General features: G+C 50.1%; 1 protein-coding gene across 1 annotated transcript in view; it reads right to left on the reverse strand.

Moving 5' to 3' along the window:
• Window positions 1-2,225: 2,225 nt before the first annotated feature.
• Window positions 2,226-18,927, reverse strand: part of CCNJL (cyclin J like) — a 45,766-nt gene continuing 29,064 nt past the window's right edge. Inside the window, exons 4-8 of the mRNA XM_033095713.1 lie at window positions 8,718-9,020; window positions 7,037-7,196; window positions 2,551-5,846; window positions 2,396-2,436; window positions 2,226-2,262 (exon numbers count right to left, since the gene is read on the reverse strand). Coding sequence (XP_032951604.1) covers window positions 5,423-5,846; window positions 7,037-7,196; window positions 8,718-9,020 — 887 coding nt within the window. The 3' untranslated portion in view covers window positions 2,226-2,262; window positions 2,396-2,436; window positions 2,551-5,422. The remainder of the gene's footprint in view (window positions 2,263-2,395; window positions 2,437-2,550; window positions 5,847-7,036; window positions 7,197-8,717; window positions 9,021-18,927) is intronic.

The raw sequence follows: 18,927 nt of genomic DNA on the forward strand, positions 1-18,927 counted from the left end.
AGGGTCCATTTTGCGGACATCTTGGCAAAGAGGCTTCCTCCGTCAGAAGGGACAGTGGTTAAGAGCTTCAACTCTGGGTCAAGGGTCCATTTTGCGGACATCTTGGCAAAGAGGCTTCCTCCGCCAGAAGGGACAGTGGTTAAGAGCTTCAACTCTGGAGTCACATTGCTACGGTCAGAATCCCTCTTCTACCACCCAGAAGCAGTGTTACTGTGGGGTAAGTTCATTCATTTCTTTGAGCCTCAGTTTCCTCACCTGTAAGATGGGGAAAATAACTGTACTTACCTAATGGAGTTGTTATGCGTCAAACTCACTAAATTGTAGCCACTGCCACCACAACCACCATCACCTCCATTATCACCACCACCATTCTCAGGCCAGTGTGATGAAAGAGTTAGGAGTGCCTCTTCCACTAACTTGTGAGGCATGTGGGTAAGCCCCTGGATTGCTCAGTCTTAACTTGTCCATGTGTACAATGGGCTAATAAGACCTACCCTTGGGTCACAGAGAAGTTGCAAAGAGAGGGTAAAAATCCATGCTAGTGGCTTCTAGAAAGTTAGAGGAGCTTCATCGTTTTGCCGTGCTGTTCAAGATGCTGTAGTGACTCCCCAGTTCAGTCCAGGTGTCCTTTACCAGGCTCTTCGTGACCTTCACCCTGGCCCTTGGGAGACATCTCTTTCACTCTGCCAGGGCAATTGCTTCCCTCCTGCCGAGCTCATCTAATGACATGGCAGCTTCCCAAAGCATCTTTCAAGAACCACCACTAGGTGGCAGTACACCAGCCGCCTGTAGCCCCATGGACACCAACATGTGAATGTATGTTGGGGAGGGGGAGTGAAATGGGAGGAGGCAGTGCAATCCTAAGTGATTGGGCCTTGGTGCAGGTGTGTCTGTCATCTAGGGGTGACAAGGAATTGGAAGCCACACGGTTCCTCAGTCAGGCATCTCTAAGTGCAAAACCCACTCCCACCACTTGCCCATGGTAAGACCTTGAGCCCCCCTGGACCTCAGTATCCTCATCTGGAAAGTGGTGATAATAATTCTAGCTCATGGTGGTGTTGTGAGGGCAAAATAAGAGTAGGGGGAATAAGAGAGCACAAGGCAAGTGTCAAATACAGGGCTTGGAACATAGTAAGTGCTCACTAAACAGCTATTAAGGGCCGTTCATGGTTGGTTCCCCTGCTAAGAGTAGGCACATACAGAGTCAGAGCTTTTAGAGCAGGGAAAATTGTCCAACCTTGGCTATGCACATGCTTTTCCTGGGGGTCTTGTTAAAAGGACAGCCCAGGTCCCACCACAGACCTGCTGAACTGAGCTCTTTAGGTACAAAGACCAGCGACCTGTCACTGTGAAGTACTCCCCAGCCAGGCACGACCTTGGGCACTATTCCAGTCCCAACCCTCCCATTTTGCAGATGAAAAAACAGACCTAGAAAAGGGAAATGACCTGCCTAGGTCCACATGGCTAGGGAGTAGAAGGCCTGACTTCCTATATATTCTGCCTGTTGTGTCTCTGGCAAGGGCAGGGGTCTTAAGCACTAGTTAAAGCTGGCTCAGCAGAAGCCTGACCACTTGAGCCCTTCCTTTAAAGGTAGAGCTGGGTTGGAGGGAAGTGAAACTCAGAGGCTCACCTGAGCCCCGAAAGAAGGGAGGAGCCCATTTATTTACAATATTTCTCACAGCACTCACTGCTGAATGATACCGTATATTCCATGCTTTCTTACCATAAACCGGAAGTGAAGGCTGATAGCCTTCCTGACTTACAAATGAGACAGAGGTTCAGACTAGAGAGGTAGCTTTTCTCAAGGACATCTAGCTAAGAACAGATAAACTCAGACCTTCCACGTCTCAGGCCCAGTCTTCTTGTCTGTATACAATAGCAGCAAGCTTCCATCCCAAGAATTATTCTAACCTACGATGTGTTTTGTTGGGCTTCTATTGTGTGCAAACCCTTTAAAAAATTTTAAATTAAATGAAAAATTAGTAATTTCCCAGACAGTATACATGTCTAACTTTTCTGGAAATCTGAAAGTTCAGCAACACGGAGCTTACATCCCTGAAAGGTGTCACTGGCCAGAGCTGAGTAGAAGGCATACATATCCTCTAGTAGATCACGGGCTTCAATAGTCCCTACTACCTCCTGCTGTCTCCATCACCCAGCTGGATTCACTGTTGCTTGCCTCGTCCTGGTGGGCATTCAGACTTCTGACGCCTGTCAAATGCTATGGCCTTTCTGCTGAAATTCAAGTCACCAAGTTCTTCCCTGCAGAACACAGAATGGGGTAAGGAGGGCTGGTAAGATTCCTTTCCAGGCTCTTGGTACTTGGGATCGCCAGAGCCAGCCCCAAGGTGGGGTCCCTCTCAGGGGATGCCCAGAGCCAGCCCCAGATCTCTACCTTCACAGATGGGGCTCGGGGAACCCCTCGCAGATCAGAGCCTATGGGGGGCAGACAGATGGCGCCGTAAATTATGTTAGCCTGTGGCAGGTGTATAACAAGCTCTGTTTCTGTATTTCTGTCTGCTGGTGGGCATGCTCTGGGAGAATGCCTACCTCTCTAAATCAGGAGCATGAACGCCAGGCAACTCTTTTCTCTTAGGAACCCGTATCCGTTACTCTGTCATGTCTTCCCACCAGAGGAGCAGGACAGCTACGAAATCTTTCACCGATTTAAAACCCTTGCTTGAGGCACCGCCGGGTGGTGGGGCAGCTCCAGACTGCCTGGGTTTGAGTGGTGGCTCCTTCTGTCACCACTGTTCACCTTAGGCAAATAACTTGTCTGTGCCCATTTTCTGATCTGTAAAAATACAGCTAATAATGGTGCCTATCTTGGAGGGTTATTAGGATGATTACAGAAAATGTCAGCAAAGTCTTTAGCACGGTGATTTATAAATGCTTTTGTAAATGCTCAATAAATGCCACCTGCTAGGATTAGTGTCACCATCACCAGATGATATTTTATATATTCTGTTGGGGGTAGGTAGCTTAGGGCACAGCCATCAAACCAAGTAAACAAATTAACAAGATCATTTCACAAGCTTTCAACAGCTATAAAGAAAATAAAATGGGTAATCAGAGAGAAGGAGTATTACAGAGACCTCTTTGGGAGGTGACATGCTGAGTAGAGGTTTCTCAACCGTGGCACGGATTGTCATTTTGGGCCAGATCATTCTTTGCTGTGGGGGCTGTCCTGTGCATTATAGGAGGGTGAGCAGCTCGCTTGGCCTCTCCTTGCTAAATGCCAGCCACACCCCCTCCCCCAATTGTGACAACCCAAAATATCTCCAGACATTGCCACGTGTCCCCTGGGGAGCATAAATGAGCCCTGCTGAGAATCACTGAAACAAAGGATTAAGGGAGAAGAGAATTTAGATGTGAGAACACGTGGCTTTGGAGAGATGGACTTTGAACCAGGAGGACATGAAAAAGTACCACCTTGACCCTGACCCTAACCCAGGCATTTGCAATGTGGAGCCACTTCCTTACAATACATTTCTCTTGCTATATATAACATGGATTCTGTTTCTGGAGAACATTGACTGATTCAGTGGCAGAGCAGAGAGGCCTAGCTCCAACCCAGAGGGCCAGACCCAGCACAACAGGAGCCAGTTTTATTGTTGCCCATCCCCCAACCACCTCTCAGCACAAGCGGAGACCCCCACAGGGCTTGAAGTGGTGGGTGGGGAGGGCGGCTGGCCCGAGAGGAGAAGACTAGGAAGAGACTGAGAACAGGTGACGACTGACGTGTTTATTGCTGGACGCCTTTTTCTTGGGGGCCCCTCGCAAGCCCCCAGCCACAGAAGAAACAGATATAATGACTTGGAATCCAAACCAGTTGCACATAAATAGGAGGTGGGTAAAGGAAAAAAGAGGAAAACAAACAAATGTGCAGTTTCCTATGCGAGTGTGACAAAGTGGCCGCGCCATATCCATGTCGACTCTCTTACTGCGCTTCCACGCTGAGGCTTTCTTCTGCTCAGAAAATCACCTTCGGATCCCACTCAGCAGCATGCTGCCTCCTCCGGGCAGTCTCCCTGCCACAGTCTCCTGGGCAGTCTCCCTGCCACAGTCTCCTGGGCAGACAAGTGAGTCAAGAAAACCAACATGGGGTCTCCTTAAAACAACAACAACAACAAAAAATGCTTCCGTGGTTCTTTGCACCTCCCAGTTCTGTTGGGTGAACGTGTCCCCTGACCCCGAACCAACCAAAAAAAAAAAAAAACATGCTGAGCGCAAGCCGCAAGTCAGAATAAAAACATATTGCACATGGTCACCCGTCTTCCTGAGAGCCCCCTCACTGCAGATACCCAAAAACTGGCTTTCGATCCAACCGATCGCTTGCCGGTCGGGGGGGTGTCATATACACCCCCCACGCCCCAAATCCAGCTGGCACGAAGCACACACTCCATAATTATTATCCTTTGCTATTAGCCAAACTCAAAGCTGAGACTGGATTTAACCTCACTCACTACAAGCAGGTGGTAGAAGGAGGTGGGGATGTTGGTTTTAAACCTTTGTCTAACCTTTCAACAACCTTTTACCTCTGGGTGGTTACTGAAGTTCTACAGGTGAACACAGCATCCAAGACATGAAATCTTCTGGAACCGAGAGCCTGGAAAGTGGTTCTCCCCAACCATATGCTTTTGAAAAGGAAGTTCTGTTATGACCCACGGGTCAGGCACAAGCAGGGGTAAAACCTACAGCCCGTGCATGGGACAGGCAGTGTGGCAATCAATCTTGTTTTTCTCCTAAGGAATTTTCAAGTATCACAAAATCCCTGATACAGTATGTAAACAAGACTTCTCACTGAACAGAAAGCTAGGTCACTTCGGGAAGCAGCAGCATGTGAAATGTCTAAAAGGGTGAAAAAAAGGTTTAGGTTCGACAACAAAGGCAAGCGAGCTGCCCACTGTGCTCAGGCATCACACACACACACAGGCCCCTCTGCATGGAGCCAGGGAAGAAAAGCACCGATTGGCCATGCATCGGGGTCCTGAGAACATGTCAGGCTGCCCCTTCTTTTGCAGTGGTGTAGCTGCCTTCGGCAAAGAATAAAGGAGTCTTGGATGCTGAACACCGGACATGCTCGTGGACTGGTGTCCGCATCTGCTTCCCCGTCTCCTGGCCTCTTCCCAGGTCTTTCTCGAGTCGCTGGGCCCCTGCTTCAGGGAACAGCCACTGAACCATTCTCCCTGCACCCCAGGCACACGTGGAAGACGTTTTCCAGAGGAATGCTTTTGGGTGAGGTATCTCATTGACAGTTTTGCTCTGGGTCTCAGTTTTATTTAAAAAGAGCACAGACCCTCTCCGTTCAAGGGCGATGAGGCTCTGTGGGGACAGCTTCCCAGCTGCCTCGCCCGGATGAGTCCCCCTCGTCAGTGTCCTGCCGAGTCTCCAAGGCCTCCCTCTGTGGCCCAAGGGGGCTCTATCTGTCGAAACAGCCCGTGGGGAACGCGTGGCTCCCGCTGAAGTAGCTGCTTCTGTAGGTGGTGGTGAGGCAGTGCCTGGGCTCAGCTGTGACGGCCATCTGCATGCTGAGGGACGCGGGGAGCGGCATGGGACACACGTCCAGGGACTGGAGGGTGGGGTACGGCACGTGGAGGGATGAGCCAGTGCCTCCCGAGAGCAGGCTCCCTGAACGGTGGGCCTGTAGTGAGTCCCGATAGGCCAAACACAGGTCTTGCACGGGGGTCTGGAACTGCGCCAGGGCCACGGGTGTCGGCTGGCTGAGGGTGGGGTAGGCAGGCGGCTGGAACAGCACTTGGGTGGAGGTCGGGGGGGTGCCAGGCACCATCGCCAAGGCCTGGCTCTTGACTGCGACGGCGTCCTTGAGGACATTGTCATAAGCTCTGAAAGGGAAGCACCTGGGTGAGACTTAGAGCTCAAAGGCCACAGCACAAGACACCTGAGAGCACCTCTACCTGCCTTGCTAAGTGGGATCTGGAGTCTGTGAGCTGTTACCGCCGGGCCTTGCCCAGACTGCTCACTGCCTCCAGCCTGGTCTCAGCTGTTCTCCGACCAACCTCAGGCCTCAGCTCTCAGCTTGGATCTGCGTCCTATGAAACCCTCTTCTGTCCTCTCAAGACCAGCCTCGCTGTCCCCACAACCCGTGCTGACCCATCTTGCAGACAATACCCCAGGTGCTAACTTCTAGGTTACTACCTGGCTTCCTGTGCTGAGTGCGAGCTCCGAGAGGGAAGACCCTGTCTGCTCTTGCTCACTTGTGCACCCCCCAGGAGGGCAGAGCTGGTGTTTAGATGAGCACCACCTCTGCCTTCAAGGCACTTTTGGTGACTCTATCCCCATTTTGGTCACTCCTGAGCTAGCAGATCCCAAGCAAGGTGACCCCAGGGCTTAAGTTTCTCCATTTGTAAAGTAGGATGGAACTGGTTTCTTATCATCTCAAAAAAAAAAAAAAAAGCTTCCCATAAGCTTTTTGGGAAAACAAATCTATGAGGAGATGCTGGATGCTGTCAGGTGGAAGAAGAGCGACTGGGTCCCCTGTCCTCCTCCCTGAGGTCACCACTCAGCTCTTTGGCCTCTGACATCAGTTTCATGGTGCTGGGTTTACAATGCCGGCAAGCATCTTTTCTGACACACTGAACGTTTCCTCCCCAAGATTCCCAGGGGTTCTGCAAGGAGGCAGTAGCCTGCTATGTTAAGGCCCTCTTGGCTTAGCTGGGGAAAAGGCAGCTCTGTGGCCATGTCTGAAAACAGCAGCTTAGAAGGAGAGCCCCTACATGTGATCATCCATAAGACTGGTTGATAACGGGACTCAGAGCAAAGAGCCAGATACTCAGAAGAATGTGCACAAAGCCCCCCACTTCTTGACCTTAAAATTGCAAACGCAAAGCTACCCAAATCAGAAGGACCAACTCTCCAAACCCCAATTCTATCAGGGGTCATCATGGCCTACGTTATGTGAAACACTAGTTGGGGTCCCCATCATAAGCCTCAGACTTTGGGAAATCGCCTGAATTGGGCTTCAAGTGGAACCTCGATATTTCAGAAACATGGAAGGATCCAGAGAGGCACTTACACCAGCAGGATTTCGATGCATGTGCTGAGATGTTCCAGGGAGTAGTTGGAGATCCTCTCCAGGTCTCTGGTCCAGTAGGGAGAAAGCTGAAGGCAAATCCTAGAGGCCCCAACACAGGCTGCAGCGACCACAGAAGGCTGGAATTTGTAGAAAATATGATCTGAAAGAGAATCACAGAGGGAGTCAGCATCATAAAGCCTCACCTGGAGGCCTGGTGCCCCACCTGCCTTGTGTCCTCCGAGAATCATCAGACAAATGATTAAGTACAAGGCCGTTCACTGCGGGCATGCGTGGACAAGCCGACGAACACACACACACACACACACACACACACACGACGAACACACACACACACACACACACACACACACACACACACAGTAGCCACTCCATGAAGTTCCATTTTGGAACTGTAAGGACCTTCGCTCTCAGTCTGGGATGTCAGCCTAGAGCAGTGAGTGTCAAAATGTCATCCATGGCTTCTGGGGGTTGCAAGGGGTTTGCTGATGCACTACAAACAGAACCACAAAACATTTGTCCTTTCTTTGGTTGTTAGGGGTGAGTGAAACACCATTTCAAAGGCTTCTGTTACGGGGTATGACTAACGGCTACTTAGGAATAGTAGGAAAGCCTGGACCACAGTCGGCACTCAATAAAACTCTGTTGAATGAATGGCTACAAGAGTTTGATAATCAGAACTAAAATTGGTACTTGACTTACGTTTACTAAGGAACTTCCCCCCGCCTTCCCCCCCACTCCCCGTCCCCGCTTTACTGAAGTATGATCAACCAATAAAAATTATACATATGTAAGATGTACAACATGATGTTTTGGTATATGTATATACATTGTGAAATGATCGAAGAAATCTTAATGTCCTACTAAGATATCTGGCAGCATGGAAAACTGTTGAATTTTCCAGTTTTCATGAATGACACTTGGTTATCCGTGCATTAATTATCACGTTGCCTTAAATTACTTACGATTTTCGATGATTTCAACATTTGCCTGTTAAAATATGAAATCATTCAGGGTGGCAGTCACAGAGTCAGACCCCCAGGTTCAAATCTTAGCAATGACCCTGGGTAAGTTACCTTACCTCTTGAGCATCAATTGAGGAAACTGATTTGTAAAATGAGAATAGCAGAAATTACTTTCATGTGGAGTCATTGGGAGGTTCGAATGAAATAATGCAAGCAAAGCACTAAACTAAGGAGCCTGGTACATAGTAAGTGATCAATTCATGCTTCATATCATGACTGATATTGTTACTCATGACTGTTTTGGTTTGTGGTGGGTTATCAGGTGGCGGTATCAATTGTATTTCTGACCCAGTATTTTATCTATTTATAATATTTAGCTATCTATGATGATAGCTCTTCCAGACTGACCTGCCTGCAAATCTGTGCAATTTAGGTTATCTGCAATGTTACAGGTTACCATACGCGAAATTACCAGGGGACCAGTAAGTTTTGTAGGATAGCAGCTGCCTGTACATAAGCTGCTGTTTCTCCTTTACACATGATTGGTAACACACTGGGGAAATCCTCACTGCTTCTTTGCTTATTCCCTGCACAGTGGGAGTGATTTGGGGGGATGGGCCCCAGTCAGGAAGGACTCCCTTGGATGGACATGACCCTTGGACAGGGAAGGGGTGACAGGTCCTGACATTGGGCCCCACCTTGCAGGGTGACCTCTAGGAAGTACTGGGCATACTCCTTGAGGCACTCTTTGGTCTTGCGGGGGCAGGTGGTGGGCCAGCTGTGGCAGTGGTGGTCCTTCTGGCTGACGGAGGCCAAGAGGTAGTAGTCCAGGAAGTGGGCAGGCGTGGGCAGGCAGAGATTCCAGCTGAAGGCCTCCAGGAGCAGCAGCTCCGTGCTCAGCAGCTCCTTCTTGGTGAGGGTGAAGTTCTGGCTGCTCAGGATCCTCGTACTGTTTATTTGCTCCAGCTTGGGTACACGGTCTTCCCTATCCTCGAACTTACCTGTGAGAGAAGCAGAGGTTACTGGAAGACAGCACTCGCCTGCACCTAGGAAGTAAAGGCCCACCTTAAAGTGCCTGGAAGGTGCTGGCAGGGAGGACAGAAAGCCAAGAGGCCCCACTGCTGAAGGCGTAAGAGCACACACTCTGGATCGGTCAAACTTGGGCTCGAATCCCCAAGACATAACTTCTAGCTGTGTGATCATGCACAGGTGCCTCACCCTCTCTGTGCCTCAGTTCTCTCATCTATAAAATGGGACCTATACCTCACAAGACTTTTGTCAGCTGCAATGAGAGAATGCACACCAAATGTTCAGACCAGCACGAGCAACACAGAAGGTGCTCAATGTCAGGTAGCAACAGGAGTGAGGGCCTGGGGAATAAGGGGAGCCCTCCTGTCTGGTCCTAATTCAACCTCAGGACTGGTCAGAGGGTCTGTCCACAGTCAGAGTGACCTTACAAATCTGACCCGGTCCCTCTAGATGTGGAAAAGCCCTTCAATGGCTCCCCACGGTCCTCAGTATTGAGTTCAAACTCCACCGATGGGTTTTTAGTTAGGGTTCTCTCAGAAACAGCTTGCTTGGGAAGTGAGCCTGGGAAAGATGGGTAGGTGGGAGAAGACAGGAAAGGGAAGCAAGCCCAAACGGGCACATAATCAAGGGAGCCACCACGGTGGACAGCTGCAGCTTACGCCTACGAGGAATGCTGAGAAACAATGTAGAATACGGGCCTTGGCCGAGGGAACCGAAGCCCTGACACACCAACCCATGGCAGTCGTCCCCAGCCGGTGGCAGTGGGGGTCCGACTCACTGCGGGTCACGGCACAGGGCTGTGGCTGGGAAGTGGCAGCCGCCACTGTGGGAGGGAGGCTCTGCAGGTGAGGCTGCTAGGGAACCTCCCAGCCTTAACACGCGTCCCCGCTCGGGAGAAACCACACACACCTGGCTGTGCTCTCCATTACTGCAGTGCTCCGAGGGCACTGAGGTCTCCTTGCCTACAAGCCTCATCTACACAGCCCCTCTGCCCGGAGCACCCGTCCCCATCCTCCTTCTGCCACAGACGTGTGCTGTGAGCTCAGCTTCCTCTCCGCATTCTGCCACCCTCGCCTTGCCCTCCACCTTCAAAGTCATTGCCCCTTGGAGGCTTCCCTGGCCACTGTCCCCACCTACTGCCTCACCCCACCTCAGATGGTGAGCCCTGAGTCCTGACCTCGCTCTGCTCACCTGGGGCTGCCAAGCCCAACCTCACAGTCTGCAGAGCAGCTGCTGGGCGCGTGTCAGAAGAGGCAGCTGAGCTCAAAGCACACGTCTGTGCCAATGAAGGGAACAGCCAACTAAGTGTCCACACACCTGTGCATAACTGCCAGCACTTCTGACCCAGTTCTCATCAGACTTTCATGCTTTTGAGGAGAGATAAAGAGGTAACCACTACAGGCTGCCTTGCAGCTGATACAACACACTCCTCAGGCAGGCTCAAAACCTGTCACTGAGAAAGGAAACGCCGACTCGGGGAAGCCCCGCATCTCCACCTTCTCGGCGAGCCTAACACCCACCAAGTGGAAGAAGATGGCGTGACATGAACCTCTGGTCTTTGATGGGGAGGAGCTGAGAGAGTGGAAATGTACACATATGTAGAAATGTACAGGACAGTGAGGAGCAGAGACGACTGCCAACCGGCTCCTAAGCAGCTTACAGCGCCCCAGACACATCTTCCGGAGCCCTGTCCTTCAGGAGCTCAGCCTGGCACGGCGCCACCTCCAAAGCACACACCTTCCCTTGTGACACATGCAGGGGCCACTCAGGCAGGTAAAGGCAAGGTCAATGCTGCCCAAGGAGGGAGAGCCTCTTGGGGTGCTGGAAATCGAGGGGCATGCCTTAGATGACAAAACCTCACTTCACGGCCCAACACCCTCCCTCTACGAGCACAGGACCCAGCCGAGTGGAACTCAGACCCTCCCCCACCTTACTATGTGTCCCCCAGAGCTCAGTTCAGAGGCCACTGGATGTCCTCTAGGCCCTGCTCACACTCAGACTGCTTGTTTAATACCGAGTATTAATTTTCCTGGCTGGCACCTGATCCTTAATAGGTACTTAACAGGTCTAAGCCCCATGAGGACAGGAACCATGCTGCCAGGTCCTGGCACTGCCCCTGGCACACAGTAGGTGCCCAGTGATTATCTGTTTTGAAGGACTGGTTCTCTCGAGAGAGTGAAATTTTATGCCATTTGAATTAACCTCTAATGATCTCTGATTATCTGTATTTCCTAATTGTTTTCTCCAGTGATTATGTATTCTTTGTGCAATTTAAAAAGAAAGAAACAACATATATATACATCTATTTTTGCAAAACGGTCACGCTTTCCCTGAACCTTGTGCTGAACTGGGCTAACGCTGTTTGCAGGCACTCAACACATACAAGCTCTCTTTTCTTTGCCGGAGCAGAAGGTGGCACGGTCACAGTCCTGGTAGAAACACGCATCGTGCTGGGGGTGGCACTGAGACCCTTCCATGGCATTGCTGGCAGCCAGCAAGCTATTTCAAGGGGCAGATGTGCTCAGTCAGCTTAGTTTCCTCCCTGCCCTCAGTGCTTTTCAAACCTTTCAGAGCTCTGCTTTTCCGCCAGCCACCAAGGCCAAGAGGATTACCCTGAAATGGAATGGGCCATGGTTACTGAGGCGTCTGAATTTGCCTGCTGCTTCTTGGGGACCCCCCATGCAGGAGGCCAGAGCCAGGCAGAGAGGAGTCTGAATCCTCAATGTGTTGGCTCAGAATGTAATAGCACTAAACTCCACAGGCCTCTAGTTTCCCACCTAGGAATATGCCCCACGTGGATATGAAATGGCCGTGCCAAGGCAACGTGCTTCAGTGCCCAGCACACAGGGATGCCGAGTCCTATGCTGGGCCAAGCACTGTGCTTTGCGCTGCACACGCGCCGGATCCGGCTGGTTCTGTTCGGATCCCCAAAGACTCAGGAAAAGCTCAGAGAACCGAGGAGCAACTACACAGCCTCTGCTCTTAGCGGCTGGCCGGCCCACCCCAGCTCAGCGACTCTTCCCCAGCACAAAACATTTCACGGCCAGAAAAGATTTTATGAGTTTCCTGGTGTTGCACGTGCCTGGCAGACACTTATTTCCTCCCCTCCTCCCATGATGGTGAGTGGGGCCAGCTCTTTGTCCTCAGCACAGCACCACCAAGCACCGCCACTCAGCTGCCTGCTCCTTATCAACAAGACAAACGGCACAGACAACAGATGCCTGCAAGTCTTCAGGCAGGTCCCCTGGGAGGGGCAGGGGACAGTGGTCCAAGTCTTTCCAAGTCAGAAAAGAGCCACAGACTCTCTTTAACATGGTTGATGTACTTTTTATTTGGAAAATTTTCCAAATAAATCCACAGAAAAGATGAAAGAACAGATGAACCCTGATGCCTCTCCAGCAAGATTCACCAATCGCTGACACTGAGCCACATTTGCTGTGTGTGTGTGTGTGCACACGCGCCTGTGTATGTTGGTTTTGCTGGACCATTTCTAGTTAGGTTGTAGACGTGACATGCCCTCCTGGACACTTCATCATCCATCCCCGAGGTCATTTTCCTGCATAATCACAATACTTTTAGCAATCCTAAGAATATCAGCATTAATGCAATAACATTTTCTAATATTTAACCTGTATCTGACTTGCTGCAAGGGTCCCTAAAATGTCTTTTATAACCTTTGGGTTTTTTTGGGTCCAGGATCCAACAAGGCTCACACATGGTGTTTGTTGTGGCTCTTTAGTCACATTCTTTCTTTGATTTTCATGATACTGTCTCTTTGGATGAATCCAATTATCTTGTAAAATAAAATGCCCCATATTCTGGACTGAGTGCTTCCTCATGATCAAACAGTTGGGCAAGACAACTACAGAGATGAAGTTTTGTCCTTCTTACTGGATCACATTAGGAGTTGTATAACGTCAGTTTGTCACAGCAATAGTTATGCTACGTTTGATCACTTGGTTAAGGTGGTGACGCCAGATCTCTCCATTTTAAAGGTACCATTTTCCTGTGAAATTAAGAAGTAATCTGTGATGTGACACCTTAAGACTGTGAAAATCCTGTTTCCCAAAAATCTTAAATAGTGTGACATCCATAGATGATCCTTTCCTGAATAAATTACTACATTGTGATTGAAAAAGAATTTTTAACAATTCTATCATTCTGTCTACATTTTTTTGTTTGGATGTTTATCCCATATTTGAACAGCGGGAACCCTATCAATATACTTTTACGATTAAAAAAATAGGGCCAGCCCAGTGGCCCCGGTGGCTCAGGTGGTTGGAGTGCTGTGCTCCTAACACCGAGGTCACCAGTTCTATTCCCACATGGGCCAGTGAGCTGTGCCCTTTACAGCTAAGATTGTGAACAACGGTTCTCCTTGGAGCTGGGCTTCCGTGAACAGCCAGAGGTCAGCTGCGGCGGGCAGCCTGGTGGCAGGAATGAAACCTGCAAATGATGCCTTTTTGGACCCTCTGCAAACCTGGCTAACTGATTCCTCCCACCACTCCCAGGGGTTGGTGCGATTCTGGGCAGGTCACACAGTCAGTGGACCTAAACCCTTCACCACATTGCAGGCCACCCTTCACACAGCAGGCCTAGGAGGGGCACACACACACTGGCTTTTCTTTCTTTTCTTTTTCTTTTTAAATGGCTTTTTTTTTAATTGTGGTAAAATGCATACAACATAAAATTTACTACTTTAACCATTTTTAACTGTACAGTTCGGTGGCATTAAGTGCATTCACATTGTTGTGCAACTAACCTCTAGAACTCTTTTCATCGTGAGAAACTGAAACTGTATACCCATGAAACAATCACTCCCCTTTTCCCCACTCCCCGCAGCTCCTCCTGGTAACCCCTATTCTATTTTCTGTCTCTATGAACTGACTAACCCTAAAAGACTGGCTTTTCTTCTTCTACCTACGGTCCTAGCAATCAAACCTTAAGCAGACCAAACAGGATTCCTGACTTTTCTGAAGTAGGGACAAGAGAAGCAATACTTTTAATTGCTTAAAAAAGACAAACAAAAACATACTTTATTTTGGAAAATTTTACATATACAAAAAATAGAGAAAATGTTATAATGAACTCCCATGAATGCATCACCCATCTCTAATAATCATCACCACTTAAACACTTCCTTTAGAAAAATTCTCTAACAACAAGGTAAGTGGCACAAAACAGGATTCTGTACAAGGTCAGTGTAGCCCCGTTTCTGACGTCCAGGCCCCGTGCTGCCCACTCTCCTAGACAGTGCTCCTGGTTAATCCCCCAACGGCCCTCATGTCTGGCAAGGTACCCACTGACACACTCATTCAGGAGCTAAACCTAGGCTCAGAGGTGAGGCCAACGAGAATCAGGTTTTAAAGCAACAGCTGGCTATTCTTCTTTCCTTTGAAAACAGGCAAAGCTACTGGCCTGGCTGTGCTGGCTGCCCAGAGTGGCTCCAGCACTACAGTGGCTCCAGCCTCCTTCCCCTGGACTGTGACCTTGGCTCCCAGAAAAGGAGGTAAAGGGGAACGTGGAATCCATCCAAGGCCTTTCTCAGATGGGTCCTCCCCACAGGCGTGGGACTTCCCCAGGTCACACAGCGGGCTGGCAAGAGGCAGAGATTCCACCCCAGGATGTGAGCTCCAGAGGTCAGGGCAGCTGCAGGCCAGGCTCCACCACGCCCTGGCTGGCATCAGAGAGGGGACGCCTCTGCGGGACTGTGCTTGCTATGCCTTCCATCAGCACGCGCTGTTCATTCTGGTAACAACCCTGGGAGGCTGGAAGTTTTCCACATGGAATCAGAAGCTCAGAAATGTTAAGTGAGTTGCCCAGATCACCCAGCTAGCCGGTAAGGGACAAAGCAAAATGAAAAGTCTGGCTGTCTGCTCCATGAGGGTGGGACCACACCTGTCTTACAGGACGTCACAGATGCCCTTCACCTAGCACAACATCTGGCATAGAGCTAACACTTAATAAGGAGGTGTGTTTTGTTGTTGTTTTTTTTAATGAATGAATAAATGGCTCCGAAGTCCACAGCTTTCTAAACCATAAGCAGGAAATGTCAGAAACTGTCACAAGGATCCCTACAATCCCGTCCCCATAATGAGGGTATCTATCGGGGTGCAGGAATTCCCATGGATGAGGGAGTCAGGCCAGCTGCGGCCCCTCCCCATCTCACAGCCCTGTTCTTTACAAATACGCTTGTCTTCACCCTCCCCTCTGCTCGTGTTATTTAGTAACTTCATTCCAGAGCCTGTGCACTAAGGAGCTGTACGATCAACAGGACTTCGTTTTTCTTCTTCCAATGATAGAACTGAAGTTGAAGAGGGAGTCTCTAAAGGGATACTTTCTGTAATAAAGGACCACCCCAACTCTGGCCAAACCAGCTTTTTCATTAAAAAACTCTTGGGCTTTCTGTAGTTATTAGAGGCCATAAGGGTACCTCCTACATCCAGCAGACAAGTGTCTGAGGAACCAGGCGAGACAGATTTTGAGCAATTTGATGGAGAAGCCAGGAAACGACTCTGAGGCCAGCACCCTCTGAAAGGCTGTTTTACTTCATGACACAACACAGAGGGGTAGACAGCACTCTCATGATGACCATGCTGGGTTCTAGGAGGCTCGGTCACGCACTCGTGGGTGTGGTCTGGGTAAGCCTCAACCTCCTGGGCCTGTGCAATGGGAATAATTGTGGTAAGGATGACATGAGGGCTTAGCTGCTGAGAATGGTGCCCGGGGCTTAACAAACATTAGAAATCATTCTTCTGTATAAACCTCTGCTCGATTCAGGACCAAGAGAGCAATCATGGTCACAGGTACAATGACAGTTCAGGTTCTGGGTAGGATTTGATGTGGAGGAGAGAGAAAGCCAGGGACAGAGCAAGAAAACCCTCCAGCTATAAGACAGAGAGGAAGCTGTAAAGACCACAGGGAGTGGGGAGCAGGGAGTGTCCCCCGCCACTCTGCCCTTAAAGACTTGCTGCAGCCATGTCCAAGATCTCTGGCCCCTCCAGGGATCCGGAGGTTAGGAAATGTCCCAGAGAAACAAGCCTCCAATCCCACCCATACCTGGGCTTCAGGGGCCCTCTGGGTAGACCCGGAAACTTCCCTCCTCAGGAAACAAAGACAAAGCTCCTTTACTGTGCCTTGCTCCTTCCTCTTAAAAGCGAGGCTGTTCTGTTTGTGGCTGCATCGCTGGTGTCTGAGACAGAGCAGGCCTCGAGAAAGACTGAATGAGTTAATGAACGAATGTACATTTCTGACAGGCTGAATCAATACCTGACTCCATCTTTGGAAACAGGGACTAGAGATGCAGTTTCGGGCCCTTGTTTTCTTCAGGAGGAAATTCTAAAAATGCCTCCCAGGTCAGAGGTGGCATTCAGCCAGCTGGGTCACACACACCGGCTTCCCTTCTGGCTGCAAGGACTTCCCTGTCTCAGGATGGAGCGACGGGTACGATGACTTCATGCAGCGTCTCTGGCCAATCCCTGGCTCCCGGTGCTCTGATTTACAAGGGACCCAAATAATCTCACTGTTTAAAAGCAGCGGCTGTGGGGCGGGGGCCCCTTGTCATGTACATAGCTGGCATCTGGAGCCAGGCTCAAGCAACGGCTTCGTGAGAGGAACCGAGCTGTCTCCTGTAACGAAGGTCACTGCTGTGCAGAATGGCCACGCCAAGCTCACCGGGGGCTGCTCTGCACCAGGCCTGATAGCGCTGCGGCTGCAGTACGAGCAGACGAGTCCTCCTGGGCAGCAGTGACAAAGGCGTGGGCATCGGGCGTGGGCCCTGGGTCCTTCTCTGTTCCAACCTGTGCTGGGAGTAGGGAGAAGGAGGACGACAGACACCATTTCTCTCAAGGCTGGAAGGGAAGCCAGTTCCAGACATGAGACCCGGTCCTGGGGGCTGAAGTTTTCATCCAGGTTAACGTGCAGCTCAGAGCCGGGGGGGGGGGGGGTCTCTTAGCACCTCTCCATTGGTTGGCCCGACTCTTCCTGGTGCAGCCAAGGAAGTGACCTGCTACTGTGTACGGGCTGAGAATAGCAACTCGGGGATGGCGACCGGGTCCTGTCCCCTTGGGCAAGTTACCTAACTTCTTAGGCCTCAGTTTCCTCCTCTGTCAGCTAGGGAAAATAATACTGCCTACTTCACGGGATGGTTTTGAAGATTAAATGAGTAACTCCCTGCAAAGAACTCAGAACACTGCCTGATATAAACACACTCAATAAATGTTAGCCATTCGATGATCACTGAGACCAGGATCTGCCTTCCGTCCCCAAATTTTGATTATATAAAAAAAATGTACTGAGTTTACAACTAATTTTCATTTTCTTCTTTACGTATTTTTTCCACAAGGAATAAATACCTTTCCCGCTGAAGAAAAGCCGTTTAAACTTCTCAGAAGACAAGACACCACTGATGGGACCCTAAAAGCCAGAACCGGCAGAGTAACTGCCAAAGACGGTTCTAGAAGGTGGGTCTGCCCTTATCCAAGACTATCACAGCAGGAATCTGCTTTACAAGTTCCCATACGTCAGGAGGTGTCATACTTTCCTAGAAGAGTCCCATAAATCCCAACATGTCAATGACAAAGAAAAGACTTCCTGTCTAGACACTGAAATGCTTATAATTAAAATGAAGACTTAGGAGGCTGGGAGAGGGAGAGGCAAAGCAAGCTGCTCGAAACACAGCTCACCGAAAACAATCTCTCACCTCACCATCCAGGGATGTAACAGGCTGGCATATTTCCTTAGGGTCTGACAGTAGTTTTAAAACCAACTGCAACGGCCTTTCTGGTATTATCACAACCAACGCCGACGAGGTGGTGGGCACCCAGCGAAGGGTGAGCAGCTGTGAGCTGGGGAGTGAACTCTCCACCACGCGGAGTCTCCCTGGCGAGGCAAGGGAGAGCTGTAATCTGGAAAACCCTCTGGGTGGTTCTCCCAGGGAATAAGGGACCTAATGAATAAGGACTCTAGTGTTTTCTTCCACTTTGGCAATAGGAGGAAAGTGGGTATAATGCAATCCCGGCCATTAACAGGGTAGAAAATACTACAAGACACAAGTATTCATTACAGAGAGTAAAAAGAAAATAAAAACGACCGTCTCGCTCCTGGCAGCCACACTGCAGGTAGTGTGAAGAGCAGACAGGGTGCCTGAGGGCAATGTCCCGGCCATCTTCCCACTAACTGTGTGAGCCAGGGAACTGTGTGAGTCAGGCTGCTCTCCTAACAGGAAGGACAGCTGGGTTTTTCTTAGAAGGGCAACTGGCTTGTTCCTGGCACGTGCCCAGAGACCTGCTGGTAATGCCTGGCTGAAGGCTGCTTAAGACAGGGACGGGATCTGCTTTGTGCTCCACTGTCTCGCAGGCTCAGCGCATAGTAGGTACACGTGTATGAAATGAATCATCTTCCATGACAAGGGCTGCAGATGTTCCTTCCATTCACCACTGTCTCCCCAGGGCTGAACACAGCGTCTGGCACGGAGCAGAGGTAGAATAAATTGTTTTCTGAATGATTTACTGTGTGGGGTCAAAGGCTCCTGAATAGTCCACGTTCAACTAACTCATGCAGTTTAAGATCTCCCTCCTGCCCCCAACCCGCCCTCCACAAAAACCCTCAGAGCCCAGAACCCCAGGCTCTGGACAAACAGGTCTGGGCACTAGACTTGCGAAGGCCAACTGTACAATTTCTGAGTTTCTAGCCCAGCCAGCTGTCTGACAGGCACTTCACACAAAATCTTTCCTTTGAAATAGCCCCAAGCCTGCCAGTCTGCAGAGATGGGAACAGGAAATGGAAAATCACCATGTCCTCCCTCCCGGTGCTGGAACACTGAAGCCCCAGCCCGGATTTGCACAACGTGGCCCTCACGTGACAGACCACCTTTTTCAT

This window comes from Rhinolophus ferrumequinum, chromosome 24 (assembly GCF_004115265.2).
Source record: "Rhinolophus ferrumequinum isolate MPI-CBG mRhiFer1 chromosome 24, mRhiFer1_v1.p, whole genome shotgun sequence".
In the NCBI taxonomy this organism is placed as follows: domain Eukaryota; kingdom Metazoa; phylum Chordata; class Mammalia; order Chiroptera; family Rhinolophidae; genus Rhinolophus; species Rhinolophus ferrumequinum.